The sequence below is a fragment of the Mustela erminea genome, chromosome 6 (assembly GCF_009829155.1).
Source record: "Mustela erminea isolate mMusErm1 chromosome 6, mMusErm1.Pri, whole genome shotgun sequence".
Lineage (NCBI taxonomy): Eukaryota > Metazoa > Chordata > Mammalia > Carnivora > Mustelidae > Mustela > Mustela erminea.
The window spans coordinates 114,003,236-114,025,458 of NC_045619.1; the positions used below are offsets into that span (position 1 = coordinate 114,003,236).

Here is a 22,223-nt window from a genome sequence, read left to right on the forward strand (position 1 = left end):
TCTGTAGCAGAGTATTACCTCTGGTTCTTTCTTTTGTTGTAAATTCCTCATTTTAGCCATTTTGCCAAGAGTAGAATAGATGAATGAGAGAACAAAATAAAAAATATCAAGGATGACCCAAGAGAAATTCACACTAGACAAATCCAAGAGGTCAGAAACCAAAAAAAGAAAAAAAAAAGTGGGGGGGAGAGACTATAATCTCACAGATGGACAAAACAGGGTGATCCACTTGATCCTGGGTGTATTTTGATCCGTTTGTTAGAGGACACTAAATCCCAAAATTGTAAAGAAAGTAAAATTTGTATACGTACAAAAATAAAATTGGATACAGTGAACAGAAGCCAAAAATGAAGGATATATCTATAAAATGTAAATGTAAAAATGAAAATTTAAAAAAAAAACTTAAAAACAAAAAGTTGATCAAATAAGAAACGAGTTAAAAAGGAAAAGAAAAAGAAAATTTTAAACTGAAAGACTAAAGACTCATGTAAAAAAGTCTACAATTCTATATACTATTGCCCTTAGTCAGGAATTTTTCAGTTCTGAGTGATCTATAAACTTGGTATTTGCCTGAGGATCCTTCTGGTCTTCTGTGGAAGGGGCCTGATTTACTGAGTCTCAGGTATCTTTGCCTGAGTAGAGCTGAACCACCCCTTGCCAGGGGGCCAGGCTCAGTGTAAGCTGCTTTGGGTTGTTCTATGTGGTTTTTGTTCCCTGAAGGCTTTTTCTACCATTTTAGGGAATGGAAAAAAAGTAAGAAATGGCAACACCCCAATCTCCAGTCCTGGAGCTGAAAGATCCTGGCCCCCACTCTTCAGTGTACCCTCAGGGAAAGGCAGTCAATCCCTTTCCTGTAGGCCAAAGTCCCCAGACTCCTGAGGTGCACACCCACACCAGTCCTCCCAGAGGAGGGTGAGGTATCTCACTTCCACTCTGCTGTTCACTGGAACCTCTTCAAGGAATATGTGCCCAATCATGCATGCACTTCCACTGCTTCTCTCAGGGGAAGGAGCTGGATTGCACAGTGGTTGTCACTTGTTGGGCCCCTGCTCTGACAGAAGTCACTGACTGTGCTGTGGTTTGCAGTTTATGGCAACTCCTAGTTGAGAAGTCACTGAGCAGCTCATTAGCCAGCTTCCCTGCTCCAATGTTAGGGAACTCTGCCACATTTAAGCTCCCCCTTTCTTCTGTGATGCTGGGGATCCAGAGACCACACTGTACTACCTAGGATCCCACCCAGCTTTACCACCTGACCACCTTTCAGGCAGAGTCATTCCTCAGCAGACTTCTAAAAACTCCAATTTTGTGCTTCACTGCTATATCAGTTTCCGGTAGCCTAGTGACAGAGGTTCCCTCTCCCCATGATTTATCTTCCAATATATCCCCTCAGATTCACATCTCCACACCTCCTACCTTGCAAAAAGTAATCACTTTTCTATTTGTAGAATCACAGCAATTCTTTTCTTACATCTCATGTTGAATTCACATGTGTTTAAAATGATTTGATAGCTATCTAGCTAATTCAAGGTACCAGATAAAACATTGGTGCCCTAATTTTTGACCATCTTCCCTCCCTCCTACTTCTGAAGTTATTAGGGCTTAAAACTATACTAAGACTTTTGCCACACCCTATCTTTATTTTAACAGAATTTTCAAGGATGTAATTGTAACAAGTTGTATAAGGAGGCATCAAAGCAGGCTCTAAGTTCCCAGTAACACATGCCAAAGCAATGGGGGAGGCACTTAAAAAAAAAGAACGCAACCAAAAAAGCGCACTAAAACCTTTCACTGATATGGACAATATATAAGGATCAGGAAAGAAGACTTACAGTATTTCTCTGCAGAGAGCTACTGGGTGCCTTGAGCCATATACAGACCCTTAAGGGAGAGGAGGATATGCTTGCCCTGATCTCAAGCCTAGGGAGAGGCATTTTAAGTAGAATACTTGGAAAATTTGGTGTCTTCTGTAGTTATGGAGAAGGAAGCCAGTGAGAGTCAAGTAAAACTTTTCCTGTATAACTTACCCTTATTCCCTCTCTTCCCAAAACACATGGAGAACAGAAACTACAACTAGTTAGTTAGAAAGGAGGTAATGAAAGAGAAAAACCAATCATAACTCCCAGCAGGTTCCAGCTGGTAAACTGGGTGGAAGGAAAAACAAAGAGAAGTCTTAACTTAGAATAAAAATTAAAATACTAACTGTAACATTTGACAGGGAATTTTAATTTCCCAATTAGGACAGTGCTTCTAAGTTAAATTGAATTATTATCTGAGAGTGATCAAAAAAGTCATGGTTTACTCTAGTTTTTATCCAGGAGCAAGGGTAAAATAAGCTTCAATTAACAAATATAAATGAATCGTAAGTGTCCAAATAAAAGTTTGTGACTTCAATCTACAAGACATGTTTTTTCAACATACAAGTTTTGTAACTAATTTAACCTTAGTCACCTGAAAGTCATCCACAGTGACTATTTAGGTACCTAATATAAGTGAAATCTTATAACAAAATAACTTTGTCTTCTTGTGATGGCTTATTTTACCTAGCATAAAAGCCTCAAGGTTCCATCATATCGTACCATATGACAGAATTTCTTTCCTTTTTAAGACTAAATAATATTCCATTGTATGTATATATAATATTTTCTTTATCTATTTATCGTTTTCAGACACTTGGTTTGCTTTCACCCTTTGCTACTGTAAATAGGGTTACAGTGAACATGGGTATATAAATATCTTTGAGACCCTGATTTCAGTTTTGCAGGGTTTTTAACCAGAAATGAAATTAGTGGATCATACAGTAATAACATTTTTAATTTTCTGAGAAACTTAAATACTGTTTTCCATTATGGCTATAAAATTTCATATTCTGCCTGATTATAATTTTAAAATTACACACATCATAAAAATTGACATAAGAACAATAAATTTTTTAACAGTGCTCTTATTTATGCTTTTAATTTTTCTAAAATGAATGTCTACTCATTTTCATAATTAGGAAAAGGAATTATTTTAAAAGCTTACCTCTCCAACATATTTGACTGTTTTTCAAATATTTTCAACATGACATTCAATCGATTCATCAGTGAAAATGTAGTTTCTATCATGAAAAAAATGAATAAATTTAAAGGTATTACAAATGGCTAAAGTTATACCTCTATGCTGATATAACTCACTGCTATATGTGTGAGAACTAGATGAACATAACAAGAAGACAGTACTCAAGGAACAAATGCTTATAATAATTACCATTTTACTAAACTCCCATTATGTCACTATGCTACTTTACAATTCTCTTAATCCTCAAAATAACTCAAAAAGAAGATATTATCACCATTTTCAAATTTAGATAGAGTCTCAGAGAGATTCTATAATTTGATCAAAACTATACATCTAGTAAGTGACAAAACTAGACTGAGGTCAGTGTGTGTGATCTCCTCATAACATTACATATAAGAGGACTCTAAGATGCTAAGAGAAAAGTTGCTGCCTCTAAGTCAATAAAGTCTATGGGAAAATGCTAACAATCCCATTAAGTTTTCTACCTGAATCAGATAACCCAAAAGGTTAACTAAAATGCTACTTAAAAGGACATCAATATAGGGATGTCTGGGTGACTCTGTCCGTTAAGAGTCTGCGTTCAGCTCAGGTCATGATCTCAGAGTCCCAAACTGGACTCCTTTCTCAGGGGGGAGACTGCTTCTCCCTCTGCCTGTCACTCCCCTTGCTTGTACTCTCACTCTCTCTCTCAGCAAATAAATAAATAAAATCTTTATTTAAAAAAAAAGGAAAAGAAACCAACATAATGAGAATCCATAGTAATCAATAAACTCTCAGGGTAATAACACAAGACTCTTCAATCTTATCACACAGAAAGTATTTAAAAGAAGACAAACTTCACTAAGTTTGCTGCTAGATAAACCAAACATGAAATGGACAAAGGTAATGTTAAATAACATGGAAGCAGTCAAAAGTTTCTATATATCAACTGTATTTTTTTCTATTCCACATGTCAAAATAGTGGTGTAGAGAAATATAACAAATTTTAGGTGCTGAGAAGAGAAAGGAAGCGGACAGCAATCAGTTGGACTTAAAGAATGGAGACTTTATTAGAAAGAAACAGGCATCTGTTGATGGACAGATGAATGGATCAAGAAGATGTGGTATATATACACAATGGAATACTATGCAGCCATCAAAAGAAATGAAATCTTGCCATTTGCGACAACATGGATGGAACTAGAGCGTATCATGCTTAGTGAAATAAGTCAAGCAGAGAAAGACAACTATCATATGATCTCCCTGATATGAGGAAGTGGTGATGCAACATGGGGGCTTAAGTGGGTAGGAGAAGAATCAATGAAACAAGATGGGATTGGGAGGGAGACAAACCATAAGTGACTCTTAATCCCACAAAACAAACTGAGGGTTGCTGGGGGGAGGGGGTTTGGGAGAAGTGGGTGGGATTATGGACATTGGGGAGGGTATGTGCTTTGGTGAGTGCTGTGAAGTGTGTAAACCTGGTGATTCACAGACCTGTACCCCTGGGGATAAAAATATATGTTTATAAAAAATAAAAAATTTTAAAAAAAAAGAAAGAAATGGGCAAAATCATAAGTAAAGACAGGAAAAGTACAAATGTGCAACATATATCAAAGGAACCAAATAAGACAAGTATACATCATCTCATGGGTCGTGAGATCAAGCCCTGAGTTGAGCTCCCTGGGCAGAGGGGAGTCTGCTTGAGATTTTCTCTCTCTCCCTCTTCCCTCTCCCCTCATTCATGCTCTCCTTCCCTCTCTCAAATTAATAAAATCTTTTTAAAAATAAAATAAGTATATAAAGAAACCAAGTAAACCAGAGGCTTTGCTTTAGGAGGGTCAATACTCCTTAAACATTCAAATGTATATTAAAAGTCAGCTTTAGAAAAATCAAATTAAGAACTTTTTATAGGCAAGAGAGAATATTTAAAATGCATAAAATATGAGGCTCCTGGGCGGCTTAGTTAAGTGTCTGCCTTCGGCTCAGATCATGATCTTGGGATCCTGGGATGGAGCCCTGCATCAGGGCCCCCACTCAGAGGGAAGTCTGTTTCTCCCTCTCCCCCCAAGATCACACTCTTTCTCAAATAATTAGTCTATAAATAAATAAGTAAATAAAATATTACACCATATCATTTTAGGATTAATTTGAACATACCATAGGGCATGATTTAAAATTATGCCTTGGATTTGGTAAAGGACTACAAAGAACATCCACTGTTATTTCTGCCACAATTTTATTTATTTATTTATTTTTAATGATTTTATTTATTTATTTGACAGAGAGAGATCACAAGTAGGCAGAGAGGCAGGCGTGGTGGGGGGAAGCAGGCACATATAGGTAAATATGACACATATAAGTAGGTAGAGATAGATAGGTAAAGCTGACACCTATAAATATAGCTAGAAACAAGAAAGAAACACAGGTGCTACCAATTATCAGCCACAGAGTCTGAGTCTCTATGGTTTCCTGTGACCTGCTCCACAGAAGACCTCGGCAGCTTCCATCACTGAAGAAACCAATGGCCAGCACAGCCACTGAGAACTCTCTGTAAATTTCACTGGATTTTGTCCCACAGGTATCTGCACTGGCTGATGCCAGTTGCCTGAGTCCCTTACCAATCCCCACCACACACGTGCACGTGTGCACACACATACACACACACACACACACACACTATACCACCACTGGAGGCCAAGAACCACACCAGAAGCCAGCCCAAGACTCTGGCTGTGCAAGTGCAAACACCAGCCTATATCCCCATAGCTAACACTCACTGCCATGGCCTCACTCAGGGCTAACCCCTCCAGTTGTACACCTGCATGCTTCCATCTCAACCCATCACTAGCTTCTACTGCCATGTGCATGCCCAGAGGGAGACTGGTCTGTCACAGAAGAGTGCTTCCAGGAGTCAGATCCCCACAGCTGTTTCCAGGCCCAGAGCAGGCCCCTGTCTTCTGTCATTGTCCGGCACCACTGTGCTCACTTGTAGCTAGCCCCTCCAACTGTACACCTGCACAGCCCCAGCCCATTATCAGCTTCCACAGCTGTGTGCCTGTAGCAAAACCCAGAAGCCACAACAGCGCACACAGACAGCCAAGTTCCCCACGCTGTCTGTGTGCCCACAATTGTCCTCAGCCCTTGCTGTCTTCCCTGGGCCCCACCACTATGTATGTGTTTGCAGTTAGCCACTGCCACACACACACACACACACACACACACACCCCTGCTGCTGGCCTTCAGCCAAGAGTGCATGCACCAGCACTGGCCACACTGGCCATACCACTGTCTGCCCTAGTCCCTTGTGGTTAGATCTGGAAACAATGCTGAAGATCACAACAGCCTCTGACATCTCTGTAGACATCTATAATGTTTGCCAAGGACCATGCAGTTGTTGATGTTGTGGACTGCAACAGCCTGAACCAACAACTCAAAATACCTCCAGACTAGTTCTGCCACATGCCCCCCATACTTGACACCAGAGCATAGGGCCATTACATACTCCATCATCCTCCCACCTGCAGCTGAAGATCTTTCCTTACTGAAATCAGTCTATAAAGCCTAAAAGAGACAACTTCTTCTTAAATGTGCAGACAACTATGTAATGATACAGAGATCACAGAGAATCAGGGAAACATGACTCCACTAAAGGAATACAACAAATCTACAGTAACTGGCTCCAAAGAAATAAAAATACAGGACTTGCCCAACAAAGAATTCAATATAATTCTTCTGAAGATGCTCAGAGACTTATAAGAAAACACAGATAAACAATTTCATGACATAGGGAAATAATACAAGAGAAAATGAGAAGGTAAACAAAGAGAAATCATTTAAAAATAGAAGTTTTGGCACTGAAGAACACAAGGAAAACACAATGAAATAAACAACAACAAAAAAAAGTAGGACTACATCAAACTAAAAAGTTTCCGCACAACAAATGACAACATCAACACAATAAAAAGGCATGCTATTGAATGAGGAAAATACTTGCAAACCATGTATCTGATAAATTAATATCCAAGTATATATTTTTCAAAACCAATTAAAAATGGACAGAGGACCTGAATAGACATTTTTCCGAAGAAGGCATACAAACAACCAACAGATACATGAAAATGTGCTCAACAACAATAACTATCAGGGAAATGTAAATCAAAACAACGATAAGATACCATCTCATACCTGTTAGAATGGCTATTCTCTAAAAGACAAGAGGTAACATTTATTGATGAGGTGTGGAGAAAAAGAAACTATTGCTGGGAATTGCACTATTGCACTATTGCTGGGAATGTAAAGTGGCACTGCCACTGTGGAAAACAGTATGGAGTTTCCTCAAAAAATTAAAAATAGGACTACTGTATGATCCAGCAATCCCACTTCTGGGTATATATCCAAAGAAAATGAAGTCACTGTCTCAAGGAGATAGCTACTCTCCCACATCCACTGCAACATTATTTGCAATACAACAGCCAAGACATAGAAACAATCTAAAAAATGATGAAAATATGATTGATACACACATACACATATATAAATGTATATGTATATACATATACATATTCATACATACACAATGGAGTATTATTTAGCCATAGAAAAGAAATCCTCCTATTTGTGACAACACAGATGACATAGCGCTAAGTGAAATAAGTCAGAAAGAGAAAAACAAATTCTATGTGATGTCACATGTGGAATCTAACAATATTGAAAAAGAAACAGAGAGTAGAATGAGGGTTTCCCAGAGCTGTGGCACGGGGGAAATGGGGAGATGTTGGTCAAAGGGTACACCTTTTCAGTTATAATATGAGTAAGTTCTTGGAATCAAATGTACAACATGGTGACTATGATGAGTAGTACTATATTGTATACTTGAAAGCTCCTCTAAGAGTAGAGCTTTGATGTCCTCACCATAACAACACCAATAACAAAATGGTAATTACTTGAGATACAAGATGAATAAACTTCCCTTATTGTAGTAGGCATTTTGCAACATATACAGATCAAATAATTTTGACCACCTTAAACTTACATATGCCAATTATATATCAACAAAGCTGCGAAAAAGGAGTTTAAGGACATGCACATTCATAACTTAAATAAAGAAAAGCTATTTTTTCAAAGTGATTGACTGGGTGGCTCAGTCAATTAAGCATCTGCCTTCGGCTCAGGTCATGATCTCAGGCTCCTGTGGGCATCAGGGTCTCCTCTCAGCACTCTCTCTCTCTCCCCCCTCTCCCCCCTCGTCAAAAATAAATTATTTATTTATTTATTTTTTATTTATTTCCAGCATAACAGTATTCATTATTTTTGCACCACACCCCGTGCTCCATGCAATCCGTGCCCTCTATAATACCCACCACCTGGTACCCCAACCTCCCACCCCCCGTCCCTTCAAAACCCTCAGATTGTTTTTCAGAGTCCATAGTCTCTCATAGTTCACCTCCCCTTCCAGTTTCCCCCAACTCCCTTCTCCACTCTAAGTCCCCATGTCCTCCATGCTATTTGTTATGCTCCACAAATAAGTGAAACCATATGATAATTGACTCTCTCTGCTTGACTTATTTCACTCAGCATAATCTCTTCCAGTCCCGTCCATGTTGCTACAAAAGTTGGGTATTCATCCTTTCTGATGGAGGCATAATACTCTATCCCCAGGGGTACAGGTCTGTGAATCACCAGGTTTACACACTTCACAGCACTCACCAAAGCACATACCCTCCCCAATGTCCATAATCCCACCCACTTCTCCCAAACCCCCTCCCCCCAGCAACCCTCAGTTTGTTTTGTGAGATTAAAAGTCACTTATGGTTTGTCTCCCTCCCAATCCCATCTTGTTTCATTGATTCTTCTCCTACCCACTTAAGCCCCCATGTTGCATCACCACTTCCTCATATCAGGGAGATCATATGATAGTTGTCTTTCTCTGCTTGACTTATTTCGCTAAGCATGATACGCTCTAGTTCCATCCATGTTGTCGCAAATGGCAAGATTTCATTTCTTTTGATGGCTGCATAGTATTCCATTGTGTATATATACCACATCTTCTTGATCCATTCATCTGTTGATGGACATCTAGGTTCTTTCCATAGTTTGGCTATTGTGGACATTGCTGCTATAAACATTCGGGTGCATGTGCCCCTTTGGATCACTACGTTTGTATCCTTAGGGTAAATACCCAATAGTGCAATTGCTGGGTCATAGGGCAGTTCTATTTTCAACATTTTGAGGAACCTCCAGGCTGTTTTCCAGAGTGGCTGCACCAGCTTGCATTCCCACCAACAGTGTAGGAGGGTTCCCCTTTCTCCGCATCCTCGCCAGCATCTGTCATTTCCTGACTTGTTGATTTTAGCCATTCTGACTGGTGTGAGGTGATATCTCATTGTGGTTTTGATTTGTATTTCCCTGATGCTGAGTGATATGGAGCACTTTTTCATGTGTCTGTTGGCCATCTGGATGTCTTCTTTGCAGAAATGTCTGTTCATGTCCTCTGCCCATTTCTTGATTGGATTATTTGTTCTTTGGGTGTTGAGTTTGCTAAGTTCTTTATAGATTCTGGACACTAGTCCTTTATCTGATATGTCATTTGCAAATATCTTCTCCCATTCTGTCAGTTGTCTTTTGATTTTGTTAACTGTTTCCTTTGCTGTGCAAAAGCTTTTGATCTTGATGAAATCCCAATAGTTCATTTTTGCCCTTGCTTCCCTTGCCTTTTGCGTTGTTCCTAGGAAGATGTTGCTGCGGTTGAGGTCAAAGAGGTTGCTGCCTGTGTTCTCCTCAAGGATTTTGATGGATTCCTTTCGCACATTGAGGTCCTTCATCCATTTTGAGTCTATTTTTGTGTGTGGTGTAAGGAAATGGTCCAATTTCATTTTTCTGCATGTGGCTGTCCAATTTTCCCAGCACCATTTATTGAAGAGGCTGTCTTTTTGCCATTGGACATTCTTTCCTGCTTTGTCGAAGATTAGTTGACCATAGAGTTGAGGGTCTATTTCTGGGCTCTCTATTCTGTTCCATTGATCTATGTGTCTGTTTTTGTGCCAGTACCATGCTGTCTTGATGACGACAGCTTTGTAATAGAGCTTGAAGTCCGGAATTGTGATGCCACCAACGTTGGCTTTCTTTTTCAATATCCCTTTGGCTATTCGAGGTCTTTTCTGGTTCCATATAAATTTTAGCATTATTTGTTCCATTTCTTTGAAAAAGATGGATGGTACTTTGATAGGAATTGCATTAAATGTGTAGATTGCTTTAGGTAGCATAGACATTTTCACAATATTTATTCTTCCAATCCAGGAGCATGGAACATTTTTCCATTTCTTTGTGTCTTCCTCAATTTCTTTCATGAGTACTTTATAGTTTTCTGAGTATAGATTCTGTGTCTCTTTGGTTAGGTTTATTCCTAGGTATCTTATGGTTTTGGGTGCAATTGTAAATGGGATTGACTCCTTAATTTCTCTTTCTTCTGTCTTGCTGTTGGTGTAGAGAAATGCAACTGATTTCTGTGCATTGATTTTATATCCTGACACTTTACTGAATTCCTGTATAAGTTCTAGCAGTTTTGGAGTGGAGTCTTTGGGTTTTCCACATATAGTATCATATCATCTGCGAAGAGTGATAATTTGACTTCTTCTTTGCCGATTTGGATGCCTTTAATTTCCTTTTGTTTTCTGATTGCTGAGGCTAGGACCTCTAGTACTATGTTGAATAGCAGTGGTGATAATGGACATCCCTGCCGTGTTCCTGACCTTAGCGGAAAAGCTTTCAGTTTTTCTCCATTGAGAATGATATTTGCGGTGGGTTTTTCATAGATGGCTTTGATGATATTGAGGTATGTGCCCTCTATCCCTACACTTTGAAGAGTTTTGATCAGGAAGGGATGCTGTACTTTGTGAAATGCTTTTTCAGCATCTATTGAGAGTATCATATGGTTCTTGTTCTTTCTTTTATTGATGTGTTGTATCACATTGACTGATTTGCGGATGTTGAACCAACCTTGCAGCCCTGGAATAAATCCCACTTGGTCGTGGGGAATAATCTTTTTAATGTACTGTTGAATCCTATTGGCTAGTATTTTGTTGAGTATTTTCGCATCTGTGTTCATCAAGGATATCGGTCTATAGCTCTCTTTTTTGGTGGGATCCTTGTCTGGTTTTGGGATCAAGGTGATGCTGGCCTCATAAAATGAGTTTGGAAGTTTTCCTTCCATTTCTATTTTTTGGAACAGTTTCAGGAGAATAGGAATTAGTTCTTCTTTAAATGTTTGGTAGAATTCCCCCGGGAAGCCGTCTGGCCCTGGGCTTTTGTTTGTTTGGAGATTTTTAATGACTGTTTCAATCTCCTTACTGGTTATGGGTCTGTTCAGGCTTTCTATTTCTTCCTGGTTCAGTTGTGGTAGTTTATATGTTTCTAGGAATGCATCCATTTCTTCCAGATAGTCAAATTTATTGGCGTAGAGTTGCTCATAGTATGTTCTTATAATAGTTTGTATTTCTTTGGTGTTAGTTGTGATCTCTCCTCTTTCATTCATGATTTTATTTATTTGGGTCCTTTCTCTTTTCTTTTTGATAAGTCGGGCCAGGGGTTTATCAATTTTATTAATTCTTTCAAAGAACCAGCTCCTAGTTTCGTTGATTTGTTCTATTGTTTTTTTGGTTTCTATTTCATTGATTTCTGCTCTGATCTTTATGATTTCTCTTCTCCTGCTGGGCTTAGGGTTTCTTTCTTGTTCTTTCTCCAGCTCCTTTAGGTGTAGGGTTAGGTTGTGTACCTGAGACCTTTCTTGTTTCTTGAGAAAGGCTTGTACCGCTATATATTTTCCTCTCAGGACTGCCTTTGTTGTGTCCCACAGATTTTGAACCGTTGTATTTTCATTATCATTTGTTTCCATGATTTTTTTCAATTCTTCTTTAATTTCCCGGTTGACCCATTCATTCTTTAGAAGGATGCTGTTTAGTCTCCATGTATTTGGGTTCTTTCCAAACTTCCTTTTGTGGTTGAGTTCTAGCTTTAGAGCATTGTGGTCTGAAAATATGCAGGGAATGATCCCAATCTTTTGATACCGGTTGAGTCCTGATTTAGGACCGAGGATGTGATCTATTCTGGAGAATGTTCCATGTGCACTAGAGAAGAATGTGTATTCTGTTGCTTTGGGATGAAATATTCTGAATATATCTGTGATGTCCATCTGGTCCAGTGTGTCGTTTAAGGCCTTTATTTCCTTGCTGATCTTTTGCTTGGATGATCTGTCCATTTCAGTGAGGGGAGTGTTAAAGTCCCCTACTATTACTGTATTATTGTTGATGTGTCTCTTTGATTTTGTTATTAATTGGTTTATATAGTTGGCTGCTCCCACGTTGGGGGCATAGATATTTAAAATTGTTAAATCTTCTTGTTGGACAGACCCTTTGAGTATGATATAGTGTCCTTCCTCATCTCTTATTATAGTCTTTGGCTTAAAATCTAATTGATCTGATATAAGGATTGCCACTCCTGCTTTCTTCTGATGTCCATTAGCATGGTAAATTCTTTTCCACCCCCTCACTTTAAATCTTGAGGTGTCTTCGGGCTTAAAATGAGTTTCTTGGAGGCAACATATAGATGGGTTTTGTTTTTTTATCCATTCTGATACCCTGTGTCTTTTGACAGGGGCATTTAGCCCATTAACATTCAGGGTAACTATTGAGAGATATGAATTTAGTGCCATTGTATTGCCTGTAAGTTGACTGTTACTGTATATGGTCTCTGTTCCTTTCTGATCTACCACTTGTAGGCTCTCTCTTTGCTTAGAGGACCCCTTTCAATATTTCCTGTAGAGCTGGTTTGGTATTTGCAAATTCTTTCAGTTTTTGTTTGTCCTGGAAGCTTTTAATCTCTCCTTCTATTTTCAATGATAGCCTAGCTGGATATAGTATTCTTGGCTGCATGTTTTTCTCGTTTAGTGCTCTGAAAATATCATGCCAGCTCTTTCTGGCCTGCCAGGTCTCTGTGGATAAGTCAGCTGCCAATCTAATATTTTTACCATTGTATGTTACAGACTTCTTTTCCCGGGCTGCTTTCAGGATTTTCTCTTTGTCACTGAGACTTGTAAATTTTACTATTAGGTGACGGGGTGTGGGCCTATTCCTATTGATTTTGAGGGGCGTTCTCTGAACCTCCTGAATTTTGATGCTCGTTCCCTTTGCCATATTGGGGAAATTCTCCCCAATAATTCTCTCCAGTATACCTTCTGCTCCCCTCTCTCTTTCTTCTTCTTCTGGAATCCCAATTATTCTAATGTTGTTTCGTCTTATGGTGTCACTTATCTCTCGAATTCTCCCCTCGTGGTCCAGTAGCTGTTTGTCCCTCTTTTGCTCAGCTTCTTTATTCTCTGTCATTTGGTCTTCTATATCACTAATTCTTTCTTCTGCCTCATTTATCCTAGCAGTGAGAGCCTCCATTTTTTATTGCACTTCATTAATAGCTTTTTTTATTTCAACTTGGTTAGATTTTAGTTCTTTTATTTCTCCAGAAAGGGCTTTTATATCTCTCGAGAGGGTTTCTCTAATATCTTCCATGCCTTTTTCGAGCCCGGCTAGAACCTTGAGAATTGTCATTCTGAACTCTAGATCTGACATATTACCAATGTCTGTATTGATTAGGTCCCTAGCCTTCGGTACTGCCTCTTGTTCTTTTTTTTGTGTTGAATTTTTCCGTCTTGTCATTTTGTCCAGATAAGAGTATATGAAGGGGCAAGTAAAATACTAAAAGGGTGGCAACAACCCCAGGAAAAAATGCTTTAACCAAATTAGAAGAGATCCAAAATCGTGAGGGGGGAGAAAGGGGATAAAAAGAGGTTCAAAAAGGAAGAAAGAAAAAAAAAAAAGAAAAAAGAAGAAAAAAAAAAAAAAAAAAGAAAAAGAAAAGAATTTTAAAAAAAAGGAAAACACCTAAGAAAAATGTAAAAAAGAAAAAATATATATATTAGATAAACTAGTAAAAAATCGTTAAAAAAGAAAAAGGTAACAGTTAAAAAAAAAAAATTTTACCCGAAGGCGAGAAAAAAAAACCAAAAAACAAAAAATGAAAAAGAAAAAAATTAAATTAACTGCAAGACTAAAAAAAAATCACAGGGAAAAAGCCATGAGTTCCGTGCTTGGCTTTCTCCTCCTCTGGAATTCTGCTGCTCTCCTTGGTATTGAAACCGCACTCCTTGGTAGGTGAACTTGGTCTCGGCTGGATTTCTTGTTGATCTTCTGGGGGAGGGGCCTGTTGTAGTGATTCTCAAGTGTCTTTGCCCCAGGCGGAATTACACCGCCCTTACCCGGGGCCGGGGTGAGTAATCCGCTCGGGTTTGCTTTCAGGAGCTTTTGTTCCCTGAGCGCTTTCCGTAGAGTTCCGGAGGACGGGAATACAAATGGCGGCCTCCTGGTCTCCGGCCCGGAGGAGCCGAGAGCCCAGGGCCGCACTCCTCAGTGCGCCCTCAGAGAACAGCGCCCAGTTTCTCCCATCTGCCTGACCTCCGGCCGCGCTCCGAGCTCTCCGAGCCTGCGACCAGTTCAAGGTAACACCGAGCTGTGAGCTTACTGTCGGCTCTGTCTCTGTAGCCGGCTTTCCCGTTCCAATACCCGCAAGGTCTGCGACACTCAGACACCCCTGCTCCTTCTGTGACCCTGCGGGACCTGAGGCCACGCTGAACCCGCGTGGGCTTCGCCCCGGTTTAGCCTCTGGAGCGATGTCCCTCAGCGGAACAGACTTTTAAAAGTCCTGATTTTGTGCTCCGTTGCTCCGCCGCTTGCCGGGAGCCGGCCCCTCCCCCCGGGGTCTATCTTCCCGTCGCTTTGGATTCACTTCTCCGCCGGTCCTACCTTTCAGAAAGTGGTTGTTTTTCTGTTTCCAGAATTGCTGTTCTTCTTCTCTTCGATCTGCCGATGGATTTTCAGGTGTTTGCAATCTTTAGATAAGCTATCTAGCTGATCTCCGGCTAGCTGAAGCAGTCTCAGCCTACTACTTCTCCGCCATCTTGACTCCTCCAATAATTTATTTTTAAAAAGTGATTGTGCCCTCCCTTGGTGTATATATGAGGAGATCCTGTTAGTATATACTGTTGTTAACACTTACTATTGTCACACTTCTTAAAATTTTTGACTGAGAGTCTGAGAGGTATGAAACATTGTTCCATTGTGGTTAATTTGCAATTTCTTGATTATTCAGTCTTACTAGCTACTTGGATTCCTTGCTTGGTTAAATTTCTCTTACTTTTGCCTGTTTTTCTTGAAATAATTGTCCTTTTTTCTGGATTTAAAGTAGTTCTTTGTATTTTCTGTATACTAATAATTTGACAGTTTTCAGTATTCAAAATCTCTTTTTCCACTCTATTTTAGATTTTCCTGATAGTGTATATTGACAAATAGAAATTTTTAATTTTAACATAGTCAACATTATCAAACTTACCCCTTATGATCGGTACATTTATGTCTGGTTTTAAAAATCATTTTCTTACCACATAGTAATGAGGATATTCTCTTAAATCAGCCAAGAAAATACTTCTACTTTTGCCTTTCATATGTAGGTGTTTAATGACATGAAGTTAAATTTTGAATATCAGGAGGCAGTGCTCCAGTTCTATTTTTTCCATTTAAGTATCAATTATCACAGTACCACTTATTGAGAATTCCATGTTTTCTCAACTTATCTGTGATGCCATCACTATCATATATCATGTACCTAAATGCATAGGTCTGATTTGGGGCTTTAATGCTGTTCAGTTGACCTCTTTGTCTATTTTTATCCTGTCTTAACTATTGTAGCTTTATAATAAGCCTTCCATCTTAGAAAAAATTATTTTCTAATTTTATTTTCACTAGTGTGCAAAAAGAGAAAGTAGCTTCCCACAAAAAAAAAAAAAACGTACAAGAACTTTTATCTGAAAACTATAAAACATTGCAAAAACAATAAAGACTTAAAAATGGTGATATAAACTATTGTAATTAAAACATCATTTAGTTAAGAAACTAAATGTTTGCATTTATTTTTGTGTATAGTGTAAAGAAGTAGTCCAGTTTCATTCTTCCGCTTGTGGCTGGCCAGTTTTCCCAACACATTTGCTGGGAAGACTCTATTTTTCCCACTGGATATTTTTTTCTGCTTTGTTGAAGATTAATTGACTACACAGTTGTAGGTTCATTTCTGAGTTTTCTATTCTGTTCCATTGATCTATATGTCTATTCTTGTACCAGTACCATACTGTCTTGATCACTACTGCTTTGTAATATAACTTCAAGTCAGGAATTATGAAGTCTCCCAGCTTTTCTTTTCTTTTTCAAGGTAGCTTTGGCTATTTGGGGTCTTTTGTGGTTCCATACAAATTTAGGATTGTTTGTTCTAGCTCTGAAAAATGCTATTGGTATTTTGATAGGAATTGCATTAAATGTGTAGAATGCTTTAGATAATATAGACATTTTTAACAATAATTGTTCTTCCAATTCTAAGTGTGAGACAGGAAACCATTAAAATCCTAGACAAGAACACAGGGAGTAACCTCTATGACATCAGCTGTAGCAACTTCTTAATTAGATATGTGTCCTGAGGGAAGGGAAACAAAAGCAAAAGTAAACTATTGGGTCTTCATCAAAATAAAAACTTCTGCACAGTGAAGGAAATAACAAAACTAAAAGCTAACCTTTGGAATCGGAGAGGATATTTGTAAATTACATATCAGATAAAGGGTTAGTGTCCAAAATATATAAAGAACTTATAAGATTCAATACCCAAAAAGACAAATAAGTCAGTTAACAAATGGGCAAAAAACATGAATAGGAATTTTTCCAAAGAAACATAAAAACATGCTCAACACCACTCATCATCAGAGAAATGCAAATGAAAACTACAATGAGATATCACCTCCCACCTGTCAGAACAACTAAAATTAACAACACAGGAAACAACAGGTGTTAGTAAGGATACAGAGAAAGAGGAACCCTCTTGCACTGTTGGTGGGAATGCAAACTGGTACAGCCACTCTAGAAAGAAGTACGGAGGTTCCTCAAAAAGTTAAAAATAAAACTACCTTATGATCCAAAAACAGCACTACTATGTATTTACCCAAAGAATACAAAAATACTAATCCAAAGGGATACATGCACCTTGATTACCAAGAGTCCAAATGTTCCTTGACTGATGAACGGATAAAGAAGATGCAGTAGAGGGACGCCTGGGTGGCTCAGTTGGTTAAGCAGCTGCCTTCGGCTCAGGTCATGATCCCAGCGTCCTGGGATCAAGTCCCACATCGGGCTCCTTGCTCCGTAGGCACCCTGCTTCTCCCTCTGATCTGCCTGCCACTCTGCCTGTGCTCGCTCTTGCTCTCTCTCTCTCTCTGACAAATAAATAAATAAAATCTTTATATCATCTACTGATAGATGATCTAGATGATAGACAGATAGATGATAGATAACAGGTAGTTGATGATGGCGATAGAGGACAGATGATAGATGGTAGAGAGATGATCGATAGATAGATGATAGATAACAGATAATGATTGATGATGACAGGCAGATGACAGAGAGAAATATACACAATGGAATATTTCTCAGCCATGAAAAAGAATAAAATCTTGCCATTTACAATGACATGAATGGAGCTAGAGACTATTATGCTAAGCAAAATAAGCCTGTTAGGGAAATATGATTTCAATAAACAAAACAAAACAATCATGGGGGGAGAAAAAGAGAGAAAACAAAGAAACAGACTCTTAACTATACAGAACAAACTGATTGTTCCCAGAGGAGAGATGGATGTGGAGATGGGTTTAGATTAACTCAAAATGGATCACAGATTTAAATGTAAAATGAAAAAATATAAAACTTCTAGAAGATAATATAGGAGAAAATCTAGATTACATTAGGTTTTAAGATGACTTCTGGATACAACAAAACACAATCCATGAAAGAAAAAACTAGTAATTTCAATTTCATTAAAATTAAAAGCTTCCATTCTACAAAAGGTACCATTAAGAGAATGAAAAGAGAATACACAAGCTGAGAGAAAATCTTTGCAGTTATCTAACAAAGTGCTTATGTCCACAATATACAAAGAACACTTAAAACTCAATAAGAAAGCAGGGCACCTGGGTGGCTCAGTGGGTTAAAGCCTCTGCCTTCAGCTCAGGTTGTGATCCCAAGGTCCTGGGATCGAGCCCCACATCAGGCTGTCTCCTCCGCAGGGAGCCTGCTTTCTCCTCTTTCTCTGCCTGCCTCTCTGCCTACTTGTGATCTCTCTCTGTCAAATAAATAAAATCTTTAAAAAGAAAGAAAGAAAACTCAATAAGAAAGCAAGTAACCCAATTTAAAATGAGTAAAATATCTGAACAAATACCTCACCAAAGATGGCAAAAAAATATGAAAAAATTCTCAACATCAGATATTACAAATTAAAACAATGAGATATCAGTAAATAACTTTTAGAATGGCTAAAATTCAAAATTCTGACAACACCAAATGTTGACAAAGATACAAAACAACAAGAATTCTCATTCTCATTGTTGGCAGGAATATGAAATGATGCATCCCCTTTGCAAAACAGTTTGACAGTTTCTTACAAAACTAAACATATATTTACTATATGATCCAGAAATTGCATTCCCTGGTATATAACCAGATCAGTTGAAAAACATATCCATACTAAAAACCTAAGTTTGCAGCAGCTTTTCTGTAATTGCAGAAAATCAGAAGCCACCAAGATGTCTTTTAATAGATAAATTAGATTTTAAAAACTATGATACATCCACACAATGGATTACTATTTATTAATAAAAAGAAATTAGCTATAAAACCATAAAAATCATTAAACAGGAAAGTTAAATGCATACTGCTAAGTAAAAGAAAGACTATATGAATCCAAATAGATAACATTCTTGAATACTACAGAGATACCAAAAAGATCAATGATTGCCAAGGACTCAGATGGACGGATGGACAAATGAATAGGTAGAACATGAGATTCAAAACAGTGAAACTCTGTCGTATGATACTATAATGGTGTATATATGACATTATTTGTCAAAACCTATAGAACTCTATAACACAAAGACTGAACCCTATGTAAACTACAGAGTTTAGGTAATAATATATCAATCTTTGTTCATTGATTTTAATGTAGGTAGCACATTAATGCAAAATGTTAATAAAATTTTGTGTAAGGAGGAAAAGGCAGAGAATGAATACATGGGAACTCTGTGTTTTCTGCTCAATTTTTCTATAGTTCTAAAACTGCTGTAAAAAAAATTAATTCCATGGGTGGCTCAGTTGGTTAAGCATCTGCCTTCAGCTCAGGTCATGATCCCAAGGTCCCAGGATTGAGTCCCACATAAGGCTCCTTGCTCAGTGGGGAGCCTGCTTCTCCCTCTGTCTGTCACTCCCCTTGCTCGTACACTCACACATTCTCTCTCTAATAAATAAATAAGTCTTTTTTAAAAGTTAATTCTATTAATTATAAAATGAAACAACATCAAAATTAAATAGTGGTATAAAAACAGAGTGGAATATAAAGGAGCTTTTGTCTTGTTGATTAGGCTATGGTATCAAATAGAATTTAGAGAATGGGAAGAGATGAGAATAAAATTTGTCTGAATAAGATGAAAAGGGGTACTTTTAACAGAAAAGAAGTGTATACAAGTAAAACTGAGCAATACTGAGACAGTAAATATATACCAAAGGAGCCCAGAGACTGAGGCAGCTACCAAGGGAAAAAGATAACTCATGGATACAGAGAACATACTGGTGGCTCCCAGACATAGTGGGTGGAAGTGGGGTAGGCAAAACAGGTGAAGGAGGTCAAAAGATACAAATTCCCAGTTATAAAATAAATAAGTCATGGAATAGAATGTACAGAATGGCATCTATAGTTAATAATGCTATATTGCATATCTGAAAGTTGCTAAGAGTGTAGACCTTAAAAGCTCTCATCACATGAAAAAAATTCTTGCAGGGTGTGGTAATAGATGTTAACTAGACTTATTGTGATGATCATTTTGCAATATATACAAATACCATACACTTGAAATTAATGTAGTATTGTATGTCAATTACACCTCGATTCAAAGAATGAATGAAAGAAACAGAAAGCAATAGACAGAATATTTTTAAATCATCACTAACATTTCTACTATTATATTCTTTTGATTTGGCTGAAGGATATAATCCATCAGCCCATATGTGGATGTAAAGACTCCTGGTTTTGTCCATGATAGAGCATCAGGGAATAGAATTATCCTTTCATCTTAAACAAATTAAAATCTGGACAAAAATATGGGAAAAGGAAATATTCAGACATTGGAAAACAGTAAGTGCAAGGCAGTAATCTCTGAAAGAAGACAAACAAAGTAACAGCGCCCTTTGATAACACCATCTTACTTCCTGAAGTTTCCAGGCCACAGCATTAGGAAAGGGGACCCAAACAGAGTCTATTGTTCTCCTAGAGTTCAGAGAAAAGGTTTAGAGTTTTGGAAGCCCAAAGCAGCTAGAATTCACAGGGCACAGTATTAGAGAGAAGACAGCTGCACAGATAGAGAGCTCCACAGATGCACAGAGGGTTTTCCTTGAGGTAGAAAGAAGCTTTCACCATCCACTCCAAAGCTCTAGATATCTTCCTATCTATCTAATCATTCAGGACTCTCTTGGATCAAAGGTGTCTACAGAACTTGGGAGCACTGTAGCATCAAGTTGCCCTTGGCCTAAATATGGCAACATTAGTTGAAAAGCAGAAGATGAAGGAGGACAGGATTCCCATCAATCTTTTCCAACCAAATCTTATTTTCCACTTCTAAATTGTATTCTATAGCATACATTACATGATTGCTTCAAAATTCTTTCCAGTACTAAGACAAACAAGGTAATTTCTCCTTTCTGTTGTTAAGTAGTCATAAGTTTAACGTACTAGTTGTAGCAGCTGTTTATATTCATAAACTGACAGGTACTCAGCTATTGTCAAGGATTTAGTGCATATGAGATGATCTATAATTCGTAGAAACAAAATATGCAAATTTATCACTGTTCATCTCAAAGGCCTAGCACTCCTGAAACATTTCAGTAGCATACTCCAATCAAAATTAAAAATTATTCAATCCAAGTGATAGCAAGGTATTCCTCAAAATGAGTCTATTTTTTGTAGCATTTAGCCTTAACTAGGAATTTCAATACTTGCTTGATAGCTCAACTGTATGGCTCCAACTCCAGGCGATCCATGTTATTACCATAATAATGACATTAAATTATAGAAATTAATGCACTGAACATAAGTTATTAACACAATAATGCTTAAACAAGTAGAAACTTACGTGGATCAGTTGCAGAAACATCTCTAAATTCTTCAGTTGAGTGAGTTTTTATAAATTCTGAAATAATAGTAAGTTTGTCATGTGTTTCAAATATCAATGATATGTACTGAGTTTAAATTTCAGAGTTTTTTTTTAAATACCTCACTAAAAAGAAAGAAAAACAATAGAACTGCCAACACTGGAAATCCTCCCAGTCAGACAACAAATAGAAATATATGAATGAATGTATATAACTAAGTGATATGAACTCATCATTTTCTCAACACTTGCTTTTCCTCTTTTATTCCTCTTTTATTCTTTTATTTAGTTAATGTTATCATGATTTAATCTCCCTTCTTTTCATATCCAATCAAGTTTTACCCATTTTACCAGTAAATTTTCTCAAATCTGCCCATTTTCTTCTTGTTTATTGGTGTTCTAATATAAGCACTTATCATACACATAAAACAAAGCAATAACTTCCCTTTCCTATTCCTAGTCCCCAAATGTAACTTCTACAAATGGCCAGAATAATATGCATACAATTGAATCCAACAATTCCCACTTCCCTACAAAAAAAAGTCTTCAGTGGTTCCCTATTATATATATTTAAAAAAAAATCCTTAGCACACCTCTGACTGGCTCTCTCTTACCTTATCCCTACTTATTGCTTCACATTCTAATACCATTCTATTTATAAGTCCCTATTCATTCTGTTTGTTCATGCTACATCCTCTTTGTAAAATAGCAGATATCTCCCTTCTGCACTTGACTAAATTCTAGTCATCCTTTAAGGTTGCTTAAAATCTTCCCAACTTCCTTGGGTTGAACAAATTGGCTCCTCTTTGTAAAACAGCAGAGAGCTCCCTTCTTCACTTGACTAAATCCTAGTCAT

General features: G+C 37.8%; 1 protein-coding gene across 2 annotated transcripts in view; it reads right to left on the reverse strand.

Moving 5' to 3' along the window:
• LOC116594226 (coiled-coil domain-containing protein 7-like) overlaps nucleotides 1-22,223 on the reverse strand; it is a 139,138-nt gene that overhangs the window by 59,397 nt on the left and 57,518 nt on the right. For both annotated transcript variants that reach the window (XM_032349336.1, XM_032349335.1), the window contains 2 exons: nucleotides 21,350-21,406; nucleotides 3,022-3,097 (listed from right to left, as the gene is read on the reverse strand). In XM_032349336.1, coding sequence (XP_032205227.1) covers nucleotides 3,022-3,097; nucleotides 21,350-21,406 — 133 coding nt within the window. The remainder of the gene's footprint in view (nucleotides 1-3,021; nucleotides 3,098-21,349; nucleotides 21,407-22,223) is intronic.